Here is a 21,349-nt window from a genome sequence, read left to right as displayed (position 1 = left end):
GACGTGTTAACCTCTAATCACCGTGTGAACCTCTAAGTTACCGTGACGTATTCGTATGTAGCGAACATTAACATATGAAAATCTCCATCCGGTTTTTTGAACTCCTTAGGTGTCAAAACGTCAAGATCCAGTGAAAACCGGATATGCCCAAGTTGAATCGATTACGTTACTACTCATTCTAGAACTGTAGCTCTGTTATAGCACTATCTAGACGTTAAAATAAAAATGTATAAACATTTATTATATCATTGTAAAAGCATTATTGGTTTAGATAGAATAAATAATGTAATAATTACACCACACTGGTAGTAACAACAAGTTGCTAAAACTTCTTGAAAATCCTATTTGTTAATTTGTCTGTAAATTCTTAAGGTCCTAGCATTAAAGTTCATTTAATAGTTGAGCTTGTATCCGCGCTGAAAGGTCATTGTAATGTTACTTACTTCGTAAGATGATAATTATTGCTATTTTGGAGTCATGCCAACAAACTACTCCGAAATTAGTTAAACTAGGAATTCGTTGTTGACCTTTAAAATAGTCATTAAAAGAACAAAAAAAAAACTTTGATTTGTATTAGATAAAATAATGTAAAAAGAAAAATATTACGTAAATTTAGACCGAAAAATGTTTTTTCTAAAATAAAAAATTACAAAGTTTTTCATATTGCGTATTGCAAATTGATAAAAAAATTATGTTAAAAGTAAATATAAAAACGATTATAGATTTATTGATCTATGAAGTTTTTTTTAATACAGCAAAGTCTTCTTGATATACCGATATCTTGATTAAGTATTTTTTTCTACTCGATATTATTCTAGTTTGATGGATTTTCCATATTTATATATAAATATATATATATATATTTCTACACTTTTATGTTAAGTTTGAAGCAAATTTCAGAAAAATGAAGAAAGTAGAGTTAAAAATAATACTAGCTAAAGTATTAGTTTTTTTTTTTTTGGATGAGAAAATGTAGAATTTTTAAGAATCCTCTTTTATATACCATTTATCTTTTGAGAACAAGAAAATATTTTGTTCCTGTATTACTCACTTTAAGAATTTAAAACAATTCCGCTGATATCCACGGCGGAATGGTAGCGTCTCGGCCTTTCATCCGGAAGTCCCGTGTTCGATTCCCGGTTACGCACAACATTTTTCTTACGCTACAAAAAATTCCATTTCCATTTCAGGTCAAAAGTTTCAAGTTTATATAGCGAGATCATGAAGCAAAAACAATTCAAAAAGGATGAAATTTAGGAATTCAAAAAGGATCAATTCAAATTTTGAAAGGATATAAGAATTACTATTTGATGATAAAATCCCCAAAATTTCTTATTTTTTAGATGTTTTTAATACTTTCCAGGTATAAACTGAAAATATAAAATCCTTTTATACAGTTTCAAGTTCACATTTCAAGTTTAAAGGAATAATGTTTTCATAAACGTGCATATGTAACGAATTGTATGTTTATTCAAGTGCTCCAACTTTCAGAAAATTTCAGAATATGTTCTACTGATGAATGTAATGAATAATGAAAATGAAACGTAGGTATGGAAACCCTTTGTTTTCGAGTTACGGCTAGCGAAAGAATTGGCCTGGATTCAAGCTTTTCAAATCAAAAGAAGCTCTATTGTAATTTTTGGAATCGAAATTAAGGAGTAAATTGGTGGTGTCTTATATAATTTGAGCTGGGAAGTAGGATAATACAGGTCCCAGAACTGTATCTCTAGTAATTTTTAAGATAAAAAAATGATTATAAATGACAAAAAAGATAATTTTTTGTCTTCGACGAAGACACAAAATTCGATGTCGAAAAACAATTTTTTTTTTAGGTTTGTACTACAACAGCTTTGTTTAATGACTAATAAATGCGGAAGATTTAGTAATAAAACTTGTAAAGAATTATTTTCTGAGAAAATTAATTTAAATACTGCCAATAAAAGGTAAATAAAAATTGTTAATATCTGGTTTTTATTGAAGCAAAATGACAGAAAATCGGATTATTCTTTCTGTACCTAATAAACATTTTTTTTTTTTTTTAAATTATTCGATGTATCGGCATTTACGAATGAAAGGTTCATTTTCAACATGTTCGTTTTCTGTTGAACGCCAAGTAAATTTTTGTGTTAATCATCATTAACACAATCAGCGTGTGATTTAGTATATTCAATGTGGCCCAGGCACTAGTACAAGGCGAATTTTATATCGCATGGCGCATTCTACGAAAAGAAAATTTGTATTATTTTCGCTTACAGAAGATTCAAAATTTGCGACCAACAGATTACCCCCAGCGGTTAAACTTGTGACATTGACTTCTAGTCAGCGCTAATAAGGTAAATTTAGTTTTATGTACTTGAAACCGAGGAACAGAGTCTCAATTCTAAAAATAATAATTTATAGAGCAAAGAATATCTACATAGTACTGTGGAAAGTTGTTTTCAATATAGATTTCTCATTAATGTTTGGTGTGGCATTATTTATTAATAGTCTCAAGGTTACATCATTTGGGGCCATATGAAGCAATAGTATACCGACAAAAAGTCAATACTAAAGAAATTATTAAAATACGAAATGCTATTGAATTTATACGAAACTTTTCTGAGATGATACGGAAAGCCATCGGAAATATTTTACGTCGGGCAGAGTGCTGTGTAAATTGTGAACAAAGGAACTCCGAACAATTACTGTTATTTGTTATTCTGTTACCATTTGTAATTTCATGTATTTTATTTTTTTTTTTTGTTTTTCTATATTAAGGATAATTTTGAAAAAGTTAGAATAATACAAATTTTCTGTCTGTTTTACTTCAATAAAAAACCGATTTTTAAAAGTTTTAATTTACTTTGTATTTACATTACTTTTCTCAGAATTAAATTTTGTACAATTTTTTTTTCGACACAAAATTTTTTGTTTTTTGTCGGATATGTTAAAAACAACTGGAATTACAGTTCTGGGACCAATTTTCTCATATTTTCAATCCCATCTCAATTTTGAAAATCCTGGGAAATACACTCGCCACTGGGTGACGTTTCCGGTCTCCACATCACTTCCCCCCCCCCCACGTTGCAAGCCCTGATGGGCTTTAACGGGAGTCCTCTTTCGCACTCTAACCTTTTAAATTTCACAGTAATAAGCCAGACCTTGTTGAGATGCGACTGTTGTAAATGCCTCGGTAGACATTTACATCAGTGATTTTTAAACTCAGATTTTTCCTTCACTGCAGGCCTCAACCGGACATCTTGAATGTCCTACATCGTTGCCCTCTTAACTAGCTAACCGAATTGGCGGAAGCATGAATCCCGCCCTAGTTCTACATTTAATATAGCCAATTTTTGTGTAAATATCTCATAAATTCGAGACAATTGAATACCACCAAAAATGTTTATACCAAAAATGTCGCAACATCGAAATTTATTCCTGGTTCCCTTAGTGAACTCAACTTCAGTTCATACCCCTGACTTTATTTCATTATGGACTCCGGTTTGGTCTACCAGGGAGAGGTGGACTGACCTCCTATTTCCCAGCTCAAATTACATAAAAAATCACCAGATTTACTCCTTAATTTCGTTCTCAAAAATACAGTAGGGCTTCTTTTTGTTTGAAGAGCTGAAATTCAGGCGAAATCTTTCGCTACCCGTAACAAGAAACCAAAGCGTTTACAGATTTATGTTTACATGATTTTTTCCATTGTTTCACCAATAGAATATGTCCTGAAAGTTTATCAGTTTCTTTGTGTGGGACACTCTATACTTAAGCTTTGTGAAATATTTTAATTCCTAAAAAGAGAAATGCTTAACCAGTTTCAACTATTTGAGAGTAATTAAAAAGAAGATTCAAATCTTGTTTCTAATACTATTATAATTAAATTATAACTCTCATTTTATATTTTGTCATAATTGGGTAGTTCAGTTTTAAAATTGAATGAAAAAATAAAGTAGTTATTTGTCCATCGTTAACTATTCTCCGGGATACATTACAGATTTTAAGTTTCCAAAACTTCCGCTCTTGGAACCACTTTTAAATTAATTTTTAATTTAAACGTTTTAGGAATTGTTGCAGGAATATCCAAACGCTGATCAAAGCGAAGGCTTTGATCAGTGTGAGATCGGATTGTATGAAGATACAATCCGATCTCAGAAGCGTTTTTCCAGTCTTTTATGATATTTAATATTTTATAGGTTGTTATTCAAAATAAATTTAACTGAATTTTTTTAAAAACTTCCTCAGGAATCTACCAGATTTCACCTTTTTAATGGAACTAAAAGAATCGATAATTGTTGAATTATTTTTCTTATAAAAAAATAAACAGTTTGATCTATACGCGAGCTTCAATTATTAAACAACCATCATTTTTAGCTATAAAGGTATTAGTAAGAATACATATAAAATAATGTAAAAACAAAGAAATAAAAAATAATTATTTTAATTATATTAAATAACAGTTGTCGAAAAAAGTAGGAATGAATAATAATTTAAATTTTCTAAGATCAGTCCAATCTGAAAGCATAAAGTTGTCGAACAATAAAAAGGATATTACCTTAACTCCCCTGATTTCGTTGATTTATGTGCTGTCGCCGAATGGCTTCGACGGCACGTGGCACTTACTAACCTTATGGTAACCCTGAGAAGGGCTGTTGTCGTTGAATGGCCTCGACGGTTCGTATTTCATAACCTTGTGGTGGCCCTGGAAGGGGTCGTTTTTTGTGTTAGCTCTGAGAAGAGCTGTTGGGTCCGAAACATGGACTCCGGCGAAGTCCGGGAGTTGCGGCTCGTCCATTGAAGTCCGATCGGGCTTCAGCGGGTCAGTGGGGACCCAACTGTCGCTGAGGTAGTTGAGTCCCCACTACAGCGTGGAATTGGTGGCCCCCAGAGCCCGTCGGCGTCAATCTTCCTTCGCCGGCACGGCGTAGGCGGTTCTCCCCGAGCGATCCCAAGCTGGGCCGGCTCCTGCTGTTGAGTCCGCCGGCCAGGGTGATTGAAGCCCAGCAAGCTGGAGCTGGAGCGGGAAGGTAGCGTCCGCGTCCAGGGACTCCCTCGGCGGGCCGGCCAGCCCTGCCGAGGGGATGCTTCGGCGGGAATGTTGGCATCCGCCGGGAGGTCCCACGTTGAGCCGGCCAGGGAACTTCTTCTATCTTCTTCCATCTTCTTCTTCTTCTTCTAGGTCTTCTTCACGTGGTGCTCGACGTTGAATTGAATTCACTCTCGTGGTTCACGCTCTTTTATTGGAGCCTGTGAGTGGTGGGCCTGTACCGCCGCTACGGTGGGAGAACTGCGCGGTCATCTGCTTGGCGGTAGTGATGCTTGTATCAGGGCGTCCGTATACTGTGCGCCAGTACGCATCGGAGTTCCTATACCGTGTTTGGCCGCCGATATTAAATTAGACATATATGTGGTAACAGTTTATAACATGTTGTTTCACAATAAAACGAGATACTTTGGTTTGTTTGTTTGTACTCTATATCTCTATCTTTCTTATTGGTATGACACAAGTAAAGCATTTCAGACCAGAGAGATAGCAATTCGAATATATTTTTATTAAAGTAATGATGTGTTTTTATCTATGGTGAACAGAATAATGGGTATTTTTTTGTAGTTTGAATATCATGTGTATTTCGATAAATCATTATGTATAGTTCAGTGAAGAAAGCAGCAGAAACCACTTCAATCCTCTTTCTTTTCTAGGAATCTTTGTATAGTATCTTGTTATTCTTAAGATGAATTATGTCGTTTTCATTAATTACTTGTGACTCACGTCGGATCGCCTACAATGGTTAATGCTAAGGCACCTAAACTATCCATCACTTGAACTTCCTTGGATCAGTCCAAGTATAAAGTTTAATGGTAGAATATATTGTTACCTAACCTTTCTCTCTTTGCTTGGACTGCTCCTTACGAAATTGATTTTATTTTCAATATCTGCTGTATTTTATAGATAGGTTGTATTTTTCTTTCTTAATATATTCTTTTTAACTACTGATGATGATTGCTTAAAAATTGAAATGTATTTAATTTAAATTTACCTTCTCGTAAACAATTATTCTCTCTTAGCTGTTTTATGAATCAGATTTTTTTGGAATTTATATAAATTTTTCATATCAGTTTTTTAACATATCCTTTTTAACACAGATAGTAAATAGAGCAATTTGATTTCCCGTATGCTTTGATACATAAATAACTTTTTATTAATTCATTTTTTTTTTTTTTTTAGTTTTTATTAATTCATTTTTTCTGCTCGCTTTTCCGTTCATATTATATTTTGGAATTTTTAATTAAAGTAAACCATAAAAATACGTAGCGTCGTAGATTAGAGGTTTAAAGAATGTATTTTTATAAATAAATTAAAAAAAAGTATTGTGTAAAATGTAATTATTAGTAGTTGGAAAAAGAGTTTTTAGATTGGAGTTATTTTTAATCATTTTATGTCATTAAAAAGAATGTTATTAATTTTTTTTATGTAGAAAAAAAATCACTCGGGTAAAACTTTATTTAGGTATTATAATAATAATAATAATAACAACAAACGTAATGCAGAGCTTTATTTTCATCAATTTAAACTTTGTAAGTTTCACGTAGTTTTTAAAGATATTTAACCCCTACCATTTCATCACTGTTTCTTTTCTACTAGACTATACTTTCCTCAGCTTCGTAACCTCTTTACTACCCTTTAATATTAAATTACTCTTTTGATCTTACCGCTTCTCCTTCTACTTTAATCTATTTTTGTTATTTACTAACCTCTTCCATTATCCACATTTATATCTTTTCATATACGACGACTTCATACTTAACTTGAATAACGTTTTATTTTCCATGTCCTGACTACTTTAAGTTTTAAAAAAACAATTTTTTTAATGTACTACAGTTTGTTTAAATTATTTAATGTTAGAAAAAATGCTTTAATATATATTATATAATTTTTATTTTAAAATCATTAAGCGATTTAATTAAAACTAATTATCATTCTTCAAATGATCTTCCACATTTATTCATATTTATGAGAAATTTTTTGATACCTGAATTTTATCATGTAATTTTACCTCCTCACTTCGTCATTTGTAATTCATAAAATACTTTACGCATTGCTTTTGTTAAAAGTAGTTCTATTGTTCAAATTTATTAATTAATATTTAGTAAGTTTTAAACACCGTTTGTCCCAGGAAACTGTATACGCTTTTGATTTAATATCATTCTTCCATTCTTCTACCGATTTTATTGACACTGTCTTTTAACGAAGGTTCTAAAACCTTTCTATGAAAATTTCAACATTCTAGGATATATAGAAACAAAATGGCCGCTTTCAAATAAAAATATCAATTTAATATAAACCAGATTTTTTATTTATTACAAAGTAGCTGGTAAAAATCATTAAAACAGATGATGTATTGTTAAACAGTCGTAACCTTGCTTTTCTGTGTAAACGTTTAATTGTTAAAATGTGATTTACAACTGAACAAAAAGTTAAACGTCATGCACGGGCCATTGCATTTGACAATCTAGCAGAGTCCATATGATATTTCAGAGAAGAATCTCCTGACGCAGATCCATCAGCCAAAATGTCAATTTCTGTTAGGAAGTGTTTGTTGTTGGAGACTGACTGAGTAGTTAAATAATACAGCCGCCCTGCTGATGAAGGAAAAGAAGAAATGGTATGTGCTTCATTACCGTGATCTCTAAGTAAACATAATTCAGTAAGAAAAGTTTCTTTAGATACTGGTGTGTCAAAATCGACTCTTCAAAGAATAGAAAAAGGGAATAATGTAAAATCTTTTAAAAGACTTCTGGTTCATATTGTTTTGGAAGGTGACCCAGAATGGTGAGTTGACTTTTGTTCGCTTATTATTGATAATCATGCAGTTGATCCAGACTGGTATGAACGTGTTGTATTCTCAGATGAATCTACTTTCCACTTCAACGGTATGATAGGCAGGCATAACTAATTATTACAATACCGAAAATCCTTATATTCTTCAGCAGAAACAGCTTAAATCAAAGGATATTACTGTCTGGGCAGCTGTTACTGTCAATGGTGTATTATATTACCACATATCAGATAACACAATGATTAAACAGATACCTAAAAGTGTTAAATTAACACATAATGCTTCATCTTACTATTCCAGAAATGAGATATGCTATTTTTCAACCACATCGCATTTTGCAATCCCTGTTAAACTGCTACTAAATACTCACCTTCAAGGTCGTTGGATTGGTCGTAGATAAAAAAATTTATGAATCTCAAGATATTTCTTCATGAAAGAATACACAGTAAATCGTGTTACTAGTGTGTAACTTTGATGAATTTCAGTTTGAGTATTTTCTTTGTTAATTCATACAAACATTCGAGTTTTTTGGTAAAAATCATTAAAACAGATGTTGTATTGTTAAACAGCTGTTCAAACTGAATAATACAAATAAGAGTTTTTTTCATTTTCTAAAGATTTGTTTTCATTTTGTGGCCAAAAAATCCGCAATTTTGTTTCTATAAATTCTAGAAGATCGAAATTTTCGTAGAAAATTTTTATAACCTTTAAAAGGTCTATAAAGTTTCAATAGAATCAATGACGTAGTCGACGAGTGATACTAAAGCAAAGGTGTGTATACCTGTTCTACTTTAAATATTCCCTTCTAAAAAAAAATATTTTTTCGATCATTTCAATAAGGTAAAGTTAATTGAAAAGAAAAAAATATGGGCTGGTAAAACATTTTATCACTTGTAAATATGAATATTTTTGACCCATATTTTTTAAATTAAACTTTTAATTTATTCAAGGGTTTACATTATTGTGTGTACATTCTTTGCTGTAAAAAATTTTGTTATCCTTAACAAAAAAAAAAAAACCAATATTCACTTCTACTAAATCAAACAACAGAACTGTTTTTGTTTCATGATTATCTGGTACTTGTCCTTAGCCAGGATAGCTTTCCTTTAGATTTTTTATAACCTTTATTGTTTTTATGTACTTTTTACTGATCCTTCTAGTGTTATTTTAATATCTTTTTCCTCTCATGATTTGTCGTAGTCAGTAAGCTTTCCTCCTCTGAATTGTTCTGATTAAGCTTCTCGTTTACTCTCTTCATTAATTCTTCATTTTCTATTTTGTTCATTTAATCTTTCAAGTCATCTTCATGCGCGTATTTTAAATGCTTTTCTTTCTATTTTTTCATGTTTTAAGTTTAACGTAGATGTGTGTTAATGAGCACAACAATACTTCGTATAACGGGAAACCCTTTACAAAAAAAAACAACTTCCACCAATATATTTTAAATAAAATTAATAAAATAAATTTATATCAGTGACTGAGATAGTAAATGTCATCATCATTTGATGTTTTGCCTGATAGCAGGTTTCTTACGCCAACTCCTGCCCTTTTCATTTCCTTGGTTCGCTTGTAGTCTTCTATGTTCACTCATCTATTATCAGTAAATGTATCTTTTTACGATTTAATTATGTTAGTTATGTTTTTTTATACAATACTTTATATTTTAATACATTCTGATGAAGTGGAGATCTCTGCGAAAGAGCTAAACTGCTTTTAAAAAAGCAGTGATTCTCTGTCGATGAGCTTTTAAATAAATAAATATTAATGAAACAACTTATAAGAAAATCCTTTAATTTATTTATTCGCATCTTCGTATAATATATCCTCAAATATAGTGTCAAATAATTTTTTACTCGCCTTTCAAATTATAATTTTTTTTTGTACTTACTTTATCTGTTTATTTTTTCATCTCATATAATTGTTTCTGAAATTAAACTGTAAAAAGATACGTCTACTAATACGAAATGAGTGAAAATTAGAAAATAAAAGGGAGCCAAAGAGAAGGAAGTAGCAGGAGTGGTTTAAGGAACCACCAAACAGAACACCAAATGATAATGAAATCTATTATCTCAGTCACTGATGTACTCGATATCTTATATTATTGTTAAAAATTATCAATTCTATTTTTATTTTACAATTCTTTATTTTAAAATGTTAGTCTGATCGATCAATTTTTTATTAGTTTTTCATTGATACATACAGGAAAATGCTGGAGCAGTACTTTATCCATAAAATAGCATACTTATATATTCATAATGTGATTTATATAATGTGTTATTATCGTTTATTAGAATATAATTTTTATTTATTTTGTTATGCTAAAAGACCAACATAGGACCACGCAAATATCAATTCTTTCTAGCTTAGTTTCCCTTCTTAAAAAAAAAAAAAATTGTTTTTCATTTTCCCGTGATGGTTTCGTTTTTGCTCATCTGTCTATTTTCTTCCTGTCCTTTTTTCTACCATAAGAACATTTGTATCCTAAATTATTCTTTAAAAGTAATCTCTATCTCAAGACTCTTCTTCTTTTAAGGTTATCCTATGGAGGTCCTTTTCCATTTGTTTCAGGTAATTTGATTTACATTTCATATTCCGCACTTTATTAAAGATTTGTGGTTTATTTAATATGTTTTAGGTCTATCTTGATTATATGACTTAGGAAAGAAATATAACCTTTTTTTCTTAGATCTTTTTGATTTTGGGAGGTCTCCTTTTTCGTAGTCAATTATTTTTATACGGATTTGAATACTAGATCGTGGATACCGGTGTTCTTTTGATAGTTGGGTTTCAATTAACCACACATCTCAGGAATGGTCGAACTCAGACTGTACAAGAATACACTTCATTTACACTCGTAATACTATTATTTGCACGTTTCTCGTAATACTGATTCCGATAAACGAAACAACAAGAAACGAAGCGCGTTTAATAACAACCCAAAAACTGCTATCTTGGTTTATTTCTGAGCTACGCCCAACAAACCCACAGGGCTACCCACCTTACGCCAAAAGAATTGAATCCACCATTTAATTCTAAAGCATACTGCACAGCGATTTTCCAGAACGTACTCTATTTTTGAAATTGAGTTAAAGGTATTTATTTTATTTTTCAGTTCTAACAATTCAATTGAATTTTTAAAAATAGTCATTTTAGACTTACAACATTAAATATTGGGTGTTTATAGATTTCTATACTGTAACATCAGCAGAAAATAAGTTATGCTGATTTAAAAAAAATTGGTTTATTAACTCGTATAAGATGTAAGATAAAAGGATATTTCGGAAAATACTCCGAAATGATGTAATAATTTACTGTCGAAACAATCGATTCCACATTTTAATCTTCTAGTTTTTTTCTGTTAATTTAAATCCTCTAGAATTGTTAATTGGAATATTTTTCTTTATTTTTCCTAAAGACCGCTGGTAGGAATAATTGTACCAATTTTTTTTTTTTTTTTTTTTTTTTTTTTTTTTGCTAATAGCAGGATCGGTTTCAACGAAACAGTGGAGGTCCATTTATATTAACGCTGTATGTACGTATATAAAAAACTGAGTATAAAAAAACCGTATAATTTTAGTTTAAATAAAAGATACATTCGTTCATTTCAGTTATATAAATAAATAATTATTTTTCCGAGTTGTAGAACTCAATTAGTTGTGATACGTTTGTTTACTTTTTAGAGGTAGAAGAGATTTATTAGTTTAGACAAATTTGTAATTGATGAAAAATGTTTTTTCCCCTTTTTTTATACTAATGATCATTTATCTTATTTACTTATCTCTTCTAAAATTTAACATGCGATCTTTTTTCTTTCTTACTATGTGTATAAAGGTTTTTTGTGCGTGCACGGTTGTAGGTATATATATATATATATATATATATATATATATATATATATATATATATATACATACAGAGAGAGAGAGAGAGAGAGAGAGAGAGAGAGAGAGAGAGAGAGAGAGTGAGAGAGAGAGAGAGAGAGAGAGAGAGAGAGAGAGAGAGAGAGAGAGAGAGAGAGAGAGAGATTGAGAGTGGGTGAGTGCGAGGAGAGAGGGAGTGAGAGGGAGTGATTGAGAGAGAGGGACAGAGAGAGACACACACACATACATATATATATATATACACACACACATATATGTTTATATATATATATATACAGTGTGGCTATACTTTTTCGGATTCTACTTGTAAAACTAAACAAAAAATATCCTGAGAAAAAATGGCAATTTCTCTTCGTTATCCCACTGTCAGCCACACATTGTTATTTTTATATAAAAATCTATATCTCAAGTTCGGATGGAGGAGTCATATTAATATTTGGTAAACGTCTTTGTAATAAATTTTTGAAATTGGCAAAAAAATCAGGACTTAAATACCTTCGCAAATTACAAAATTGCTGCCATGTATATTTTTCAATCCGTTATATCTCCATAAATATAAGTTTTATCAAAATGTATGTTATTGGTAAAATATTAAGCTTTTTATTTTGAACAAAATGACATTTTATTTTCTAAAATCGGTTAACAAATAGCAGAGTTGTGGTAGAAAATTTATGTTGTAATTTTGTGTATGTTTTCATGACCTCCACTTTACATTCAATTTGATTAATTTTTTTTTTTTAATATTGTAAACTAGTATCAAATGAAGTAATAATTTTCTCACAATGATAGACCAAATAATTAAAAAACTAAAACAAAACTGCCTGTGCTAATCTTACGTTAATTGTTGTAAAATATTAGATGTTATCTTTTTTTAATATACAGTTTATATATATATATATATATATATATATATATATATATATAATATATATATATATATATATATCAATACAATTGCTATATATATATTATCTTTTTTCTTTTTGGAAAACCTGTAAAATTTCCTGGATTATTCTCTTTTAATAAATAGACAACACTTTACCTTAAGGTTTGTTCTTTTTTTTTCATGTTGTTACGTTCGTAAACTGCTTAGTTAAAACACTCGTGTACACATAAAACAAAACAAGCTTCTTTCTAACTTTTTTTTTCTTATCGAATTCCGTCTTTGTAAACTCTTCCTCATTCTCTCAAATGGTACAAAGAAATAAATTAAAAAAAAAAAAAAAAAAAAAAAAAAAAAAATACTTTCGTTCAATTATAAAAAAGAAACTAGGAAGTGTGACAAAGAGTTAGTTCATCAGCAGATGTTAGAAGAAAAAAAAAGTTAAAAAAAAACTGTACGTTGTTTATCCAATCATCTTGTTTCAAATACTTCTATCTAACATTGCCTTTATTTTCTCTATAAGCACTTACTTGTCTGTGCATGGATACACATAAAACATGTTTTATTACGTTTTTTTTTCTTATTTTAAATTTATCTGTATTTGTATCTCGCTACATTTTTTATTATTATTATTATTATTATTATTATTATTATTATTTGTTTTTCAAATTCAATTTACGGTTTTAGTATATATATATATATATATATATATATATATATTTTATAGTTTTTTTATTCTAACATATTTTTACTTGTTAAAAATTAAATACTAAAATAACATCAAGTACAAAGAGACTTTTTTTATGAGTAAATTAAAAATAAACGAAATACTATAAACTAGTAATGTATTTTTATTTAAAGAATTCAGTTTTTTTTTAATATAGAATTTTACAATTCTATTTTAATATTTTCTATATATATCGGAATTGGTTGTGGTTTATGTTTACTGAATAATAATTTATAACATACCGAATTCATATATATATATATATATATATATATATATAAAACCTGTGTAGGCGTATTTATTTTGATCTAATCAATTTTATATCGATATATCGAGTTTAATGGTGAGATGGATATATATATATATATATATATATATACATACAGCTGTCTTTAACATCTGGTATATCATACACATAATTTTTTTATTGCACTACTTGTGGAAAGCTTAAATATTTTTGGGATTTTTTTTCTCTATAAAAACAGGCAGTTATATCTATTTTTATAAAATACTTATCAAATGATTAATTTCAATTACGTGAGAATGAATCAATATTTAAAAAAGTTTGTATTACCAGGGATTGTGCAACTGTGATATCTATCCCTTCTTATTTTACTATATTTATTTATGATTAGTCAGATAATTTCTTACATTTTTGGCTATGAAAACATTTAACAATTTTTTTTATAAATCTTAATTTTTTAACCGAGTAAAATTATATGTTAAAGTTAATTTGAATATCTAAAGTAAAAATCGTAATATTCTCTTTTTGGAAAGATTAGATAAAATTATGCCTGTTATATACTAATAACTTGGGAAAAAATGTCATGTTGCCATATTTGTAGTATGAATACCGATTCAAGGTCGTTCTTTTGTAATGAATTGCAACACGAATCAAGATTCTTTAAAAAATCTACGTTATATTCTAATATTTGTTGAATTGGTGGTTTAATTTCTTCATTCCTCTTTCTTCTATATGCCTGTTCTTAAACTTATTTATTATCTTCCTTATATATTCTAATATTTATCTATTCATATATATTTTTAAAATTTTTATACTCCCTCCTAGAACAAACTTATTAAAAATGAATGCTATAACACACGGCTTATTAAAATTTGTTTCTTTTTTTTCTTCTTATTTTTTTGTTTAGCCTCCGGTAATTACCGTTCAGATAATACTTCAGAGGATGAATGAGGACGAACTGAGACTGTACAAGCCTACACTTCATTTACATTCATACCATCCTATGAATGGATGGCCACTTTACGGTGGTTCCGTAGGATAAACAGAAAAAGAAAAGATGCATTTTATTTAATTCTACACGTGGTAACAAATCTTGTTTGCTCGCAACAAGTATTTTTGTCTTATCATAATTAATTTTCATGTTACAAGTGGCGTCGGTGATTTTATTACATGACTTTTTTTTTGGACATTACGGGCATTAAGTGCTTTGGAAATTAGCCCAATGGAAATTTTCACCGTATGAAAAATGCCGTACCTGACCAAGATTCAAATCCAGGACCTCTGGATGAAAGGATGATATATGCTATCTCTCCCCCTACGGAAATCGGCACTTTATTTTTTCTGCTTTAAAATGAAAAATTCCTCTTTGAAAGAGTTATTACTTGAAAAATTATCTGTAAGTAAATTATAGATCAAAATTGTTCTAGAATAATGAGAATTTTTATTTGGTAGTTAATTGAGAGAATTATTAATAAATAAGATATTTTCGAGTTTGGGTATAAATTAATTTTTTTTTCTTTAATTTTTCTTCAATATCTCTGAATAAAAATTACATACTCTAACAGACGATACGATTGGGTAGTAAAATAAAAACTCTCTTCGATAATTAATAATTACTATGAAGTGAGTTAATAAGCTTCAAACTTAATCGGAAAAGGTATAATTTACTTGTTATAAATAATAGATTTCTACACCTTCTGGTGTATTATATTCTACTGTCTTCAATATTTAAATTCCATTCTCCTACATTGTTTCAAAATTCATTATATCTGAATTAAGCCTTATACGCACTGGCACAGTGGTGTTATTTAACGTAATGAAGGTTTTCATCTATAGTAGGTATTCTGGAATCGTCATTGTATCATAGATGGTTATTTGTAACTTTAATGTACAGTTTCTTTAGCAAAATTTTAATCAGTCATATTTTAATTCCTTAAATATAGTTGAAAAAAAAAAAAATTGCATTGACCGCCAATCTAACAGGATAAAGCACTTTAGAAGCATTTTACAGTTGTTTATATAATAAATTATTTTTTATTTTTTTTTATTGACTAAGTTAAAAATTATTGAGAAAACAAAATAGTTAATAGGAATGTTTTTAGTTGCCAGGAACGTTTAATTTATTTTTACTATTATGTAACAGTAATAAAAATAAATAATGAAAAATACTGTTACACAAATAGAGATAAGAAATAATGAAACTTTAAGGGTGATGTCATGATCTATGATGCACCGACAGTCGGCTACAGTTATTCGCTACACTATCTGGCAGATGTATTATGAATTGAATGTCATTTGGTAATGACTCATTTTATAACTTGAAAAGAATATTACCGATTGATCAACTTAAAACCGAACCGCTACAACTAAATACTATTGGAACATGTAATATTTTATGAAGAAATTTAAAAAATGAAAACTTAAATTAGTTTTGTATTTTTTTTCCTTTGGTTTTATATACATCCCTCCTGGACCCGCAATTAATTATAACTCAGCTTCAGGAGGTGTCGTCGCTAACTTAACCCAACCAAGACTCATCCGGCTCTTGGTAGTAACAGTTGCCTGTCCCTAACGGGGTCCCCCGAGGGAGCCTCAGCTTGGTCTCGGTCTTAACAGCAGGAGGTTGATGGAGTCCTCTTATCTCATCATAGTCGCCCATCCCGGCAAGCCCGGACGAATGACGACTCCACAGGAGGCTGTCCGTCATCCCCTCGCTACCTCGTCGTTCCTGCCTTTGTACAGTAGTATCGTTGTTATATATTCGGACATACCCCCTTAGTTCTGTATTTACGTTAGAAAAACTTTACATATTTACCGTATTTTTACGGTAAGATGTTGGAAGTGAGTACATTGCGCAGCGGTGTACTTCTGTACCCGAATTTTCATATTGATCCTCCCTCCACCGAATGCCAAAGGAAATTCTAATGATTTTTTGTTAAATGTTCGTCTTTAGTTCAACGATAGTTTACGGAATTAACCTATAAATTTTGAAATATAAAATAGCCCTAAGGAAAAAATGCAACTAGATAAAGCTGGCAAATGCGGATGCCAACACCACTGCTGACGTGTTTTTTTTTGTGTAAGAACTGCATAAACCCGTGCTATTGAATTGTTTGATATGCGACACATTTCTTGTTGAAAAAAGCGGAACTTTTTTTTTGTTAACTAAGAGTAGAATTCTTTAAATATTGTACGGTATACTTCTGTATTCATGTTCTGGTCAAAAAATATTGGTTCCGCTATACGATTCTAGAAACAACCTACACTGTACACCGATTTTCTTTTCGTAAAATGAACGTTCAAACATCTTGTACACATTTTCAATTATTCAATATCAGATGTTGTGCGAATTAGTATGCCTAGATAAATGAAATAATACCCACCGGGTTGGTAGAGAGGTGAATGCGTCTTCGCAAATCAGCTGATTTCGAAATAGAGAGTTCCAACGTTCAAATCCTAGTAAAGGCAGTTACTTTTATACGGATTTGAATACTATATCGTGGATACCGGTGTTCTTTGGTGGTTAGATTTCAGTTAACTGCAAATCTCAGAAATGATCGACCTGAAACGAACAAGATTACACATTGCTTACAGTCATACATATCATTCTCATTCATCCTCTGAATACCTGACGGTGTTTCCCGGAGTTTAAACAGGAAAAGAAAAGATAAATGAAATCGTTCCTTGTACGATATTAAATCGGTTGGATTGATAATTTTTTTGAGAAGCGAGTGGAATAATTAAACATCTCTGTTTTCTGTTGTGGTTTCAAATTGAAATCATGAAGGAACTTATAGAAAGATTGCACATCGCTTTCTAGTGGTAACTTAGTATGAATTTTTTCGGACCGGCAGAAATATTTTTTTTTAAATTTCGACTATGTTCTCTCGAATCTAAACCTAAGGTCGTCTATTTTGTTTTACATTTGAAATCGACTCCGTTGTATGCCATTTTTAACAAAATCATGTATGTTACCTTTTTTCTAGAATAATGACATTCAAAATTTTTTTTTCTTTGCATTGCAGAATATTTGAGGTGTTTCTTAAATTGATCCAGAATGCTTTAGATTTGAATACTAGATCCAGAACGGACTTAAATCGTGGATACCGGTGTTCTTTGGTGGTTGGATTTCAATTAATCACACATCTCAGGAACGATCAACCTGAGATTGTACAAGACTATACTTCATTTAGATTCATACATATCGTCCTCATTAATCCTCTGAAATAATAATTTATAGTGGTTCTGGAGGCTAAATAGACAAAAGAGAGAATGTTTTATAACAGCAGCTCTTTCCTCTATCGAATTAGGAATTTTAGAAAAACAGCTGCAACGAACGAAACTAAATTTCACTAAACTATTTACAGTTAACGACTGACAGCAGAAGACAAGATTAGTAACGTACACAATCAATAGTTGTGACGCTAAGATGTAGTAGCGTTACAAGTGACACACAAATAACTGCAGATCGAGTCGGCTCCGTTCGGTTTTAAGTTGCTCATCCGTTATTATTGATAAATACTGTTACATTAGCATCAATGATTAACAACGACGAAATTATAATGCTGATTAGCCAACAATGGTATGATCTGTGATCGACTTCGAAATAAAATTTATGTAGTAGGATAGATTATAATTATTATTATAAATAATGTTATGTATTACAGGAAAGCTGTTGGTGGTACTGGCGATGGGGGAGTCTGTGAAAGAGTACTACGATCGACTCCAGATTGGAGTGAAACAGCGGTCAACGGCGATCATTTATGGTCACCAACTTCTGCTTCAGGAGATTTTTGTTATGTCGGTGAAAATGATTGTACGGTAAGTTTTTCATATGTATGGATATTTTTTTTTAATTTAATATAGGTTTGTACATTAATATTCTAAATAAATTATTATATGACTTACAATTTTTTTTTTTTTTTTTGTCTTCAGTCATTTGACTGGTTTGATGCAGCTCTCCAAGATTCCCTATCTAGTGCTAGTCGTTTCATTTCAGTATACCCTCTACATCCTACATCCCCAACAATTTGTTTTACATACTCCAAACGTGGCCTGCCTACACAATTTTTCCCTTCTACCTGTCCTTCCAATATTAAAGCGACTATTCCAGGATGCCTTAATATGTGGCCTATAAGTCTGTCTCTTCTTTTAACTATATTTTTCCAAATGCTTCTTTCTTCATCTATTTGCCGCAATACCTCTTCATTTGTCACTTTATCCACCCATCTGATTTTTAACATTCTCCTATAGCACCACATTTCAAAAGCTTCTAATCTTTTCTTCTCAGATACTCCGATCGTCCAAGTTTCACTTCCATATAAAGCGACACTCCAAACATACACTTTCAAAAATCTTTTCCTGACATTTAAATTAATTTTTGATGTAAACAAATTATATTTCTTACTGAAGGCTCGTTTAGCTTGTGCTATTCGGCATTTTATATCGCTCCTGCTTCGTCCATCTTTAGTAATTTTACTTCCCAAATAACAAAATTCTTCTACCTCCATAATCTTTTCTCCTCCTATTTTCACATTCAGCGGTCCATCTTTGTTATTTCTACTACATTTCATTACTTTTGTTTTGTTCTTGTTTATTTTCATGCGATAGTTCTTGCGTAGGACTTCATCTATGCCGTTCATTGTTTCTTCTAAATCCTTTTTACTCTCGGCTAGAATTACTCTCGGCTAGACTTATAATACATTTCTAATTTTTTTTTTTATCATTATACTGTGATCAAAAATATTTTCCCTTCAAAGCAGTTCCTTAGGGATGCGACACTTTTATGTCAACGTTTCTTCCAATCTTCAAAATATTTTTGGAAAACATTTATTTTTTTATTTTTTGTACAGTCTTAAGTTAAATTATCGATTTTTTTCTTTATGTCATTTTATCAGCGCAAATTGTTCCTTTTTAATCTTCCCTTACTTATTCCGAACAAGGGAATATTGCAGGGTACCATTTCTGGAGCATACGAAGGCTGTGGTATTAATATAATTCAGTATCGACGTTCAGTGGTCGTTTCTTCGGATTGCTTCAAATAAATAGTGTAAAACTGCTAAGTAAAATTACAGGTTGGCCGTAAAACCGTGTGGAAAGAACTCTTAATAAACTACATCATTGTAATAAATGAATAAAAAAGCAATAACACGAATCTTAACATTCGATCGAATTTGATTTGCGTTTTTGATCTTGTTTCTTCAGCAAGCTTCCACATTGTACCATCATTATAATATCATAACGTACATCTACGTTTTGTCACTTTTATGAAATGTTTGAGTAATTCGGAATCATCAGCAATGTCAGCTGACAATTTTTCTACGATGTTACTTTTATTGAAAATTCAACAGTTTTGGAACAAACTTTGGTGAGGTGAGTAGCACCAAAGTTTGTTCCCAAAATATCAGTCAAATTTTTTTCACTGCTTTGAAACAGAGAATATATTCCAACCTCTTTAGCAAGTTCTTTAACATTGATTCCACGCTTATTGATCTTTATGTAATTTTTTGTTTTATCATATTTTCATTGGTTGATGATTTGTTTGGATGTTCAACTAACGACGTATTATTGCCAGAACTCCGATCCGGTACTGCTTTTTGGAAGAAAAATAAAATATTTGATGTGGGCACCATATGACTTCACTTGTACGCCTATTAAATTAGATTTACACATTTTTTTTTAAAATGAAAAGTACATAAAATTTTATTTCAATAATAACTTCTGATATTTATATATATTTTTTTCGTTTTGATCTCTTTGGACCGCGTTGAACTTTTTGCACAACAGATGTCTTCCGTCTGTTTTCCCAGTACAATTTCATTTCGTCTCGTTTAACTTGTTTTTGTTCATCAGTCCACTGCCTCCCAGTTCTTGTCTTATCTGTAAGTTTCCGGAAAACGTGTTTATTAATTTCATCTCTAAACTCAGTTCTGTTACACTCATCGCCTTCGTTCAGTTGTTGTTCGCCGAGATCCTTTCTTCGACTCCCCAATCCGTAGTCGCTTTCATATTTGTTAAAAGACGCGCTTCGTTAACCTTTCTTTTTCCTGTTTAGTCTCCGGTAACTACCGTTCAGATAATTCTTCAGAGGATGAATGAGGATGATATGTATGAGTGTAAATGAAGTGTAGTCTTGTACATTCTCAGTTCGACCATTCCTGAGATGTGTGGTTAATTGAAACCCGACCACCAAAGAAAACCGGTATCCACGATCTAGTATTCAAATCCGTGTAAAAATAACTGGCTTTACTAGGACTTGAATGCGGGAACTCTCGGCTTCCAAATCAGCTGATTTGGGAAGACGCGTTCACCACTAGACCAACACGGTGAGTGCGCTTCATTAACTTATCATCCGACATCCTGAGTATATGACCGTAGAACTTCACCCTTCCATTTCTCATCGCCGACGTCAGCGGTTCGTTGTTCCCTTTATAAAGTTCTTCGTTACTTCTTAGTCTGTAAGATCCGTCTTCTAGTTTTCTCGGTCCTAATATTTTCCTCAAGATTCTTCTTTCACGTATTTCCATCTCCTTCAGTTCATTCTTCTTCCTGAGTATCAAACATTCTGATGCGTAGAGTGTCTCTTGTTTGAGCACGGTAGTGTAGTGTCTTATTTTTGATCCGTATGATATACTCTTTTTTTTTTAGATGTTCTTTGTTATCCCGTATGCTCTTTCTAATTTCCTGGTCCTTTCCGTGTTAGCTGCCTCATCGAGCCCATTAGCTTGAATAATTTCTCCAAGATATTTGAAACGGTCGACTCTCCTGATATTCTCTCCTTTTGTTTTTATTTCT

At 31.0% G+C, this 21,349-nt stretch overlaps 1 protein-coding gene across 1 annotated transcript in view; it reads left to right on the top strand.

The window, feature by feature from the left end:
- Positions 1–21,349, top strand: part of rdgA (retinal degeneration A) — a 369,811-nt gene that overhangs the window by 37,314 nt on the left and 311,148 nt on the right. The window contains exons 2-3 of the mRNA XM_075378003.1: positions 16,251–16,276; positions 18,223–18,376. Of these exons, the coding sequence (XP_075234118.1) occupies positions 16,251–16,276; positions 18,223–18,376 (180 nt within the window). The remainder of the gene's footprint in view (positions 1–16,250; positions 16,277–18,222; positions 18,377–21,349) is intronic.

Source organism: Lycorma delicatula, chromosome 11, assembly GCF_047948215.1.
Source record: "Lycorma delicatula isolate Av1 chromosome 11, ASM4794821v1, whole genome shotgun sequence".
NCBI classification, from domain to species: Eukaryota; Metazoa; Arthropoda; class Insecta; order Hemiptera; family Fulgoridae; genus Lycorma; species Lycorma delicatula.
Note: the sequence above shows the minus strand (reverse complement) of the source record. Positions and strands in the feature narration are given on the sequence as shown.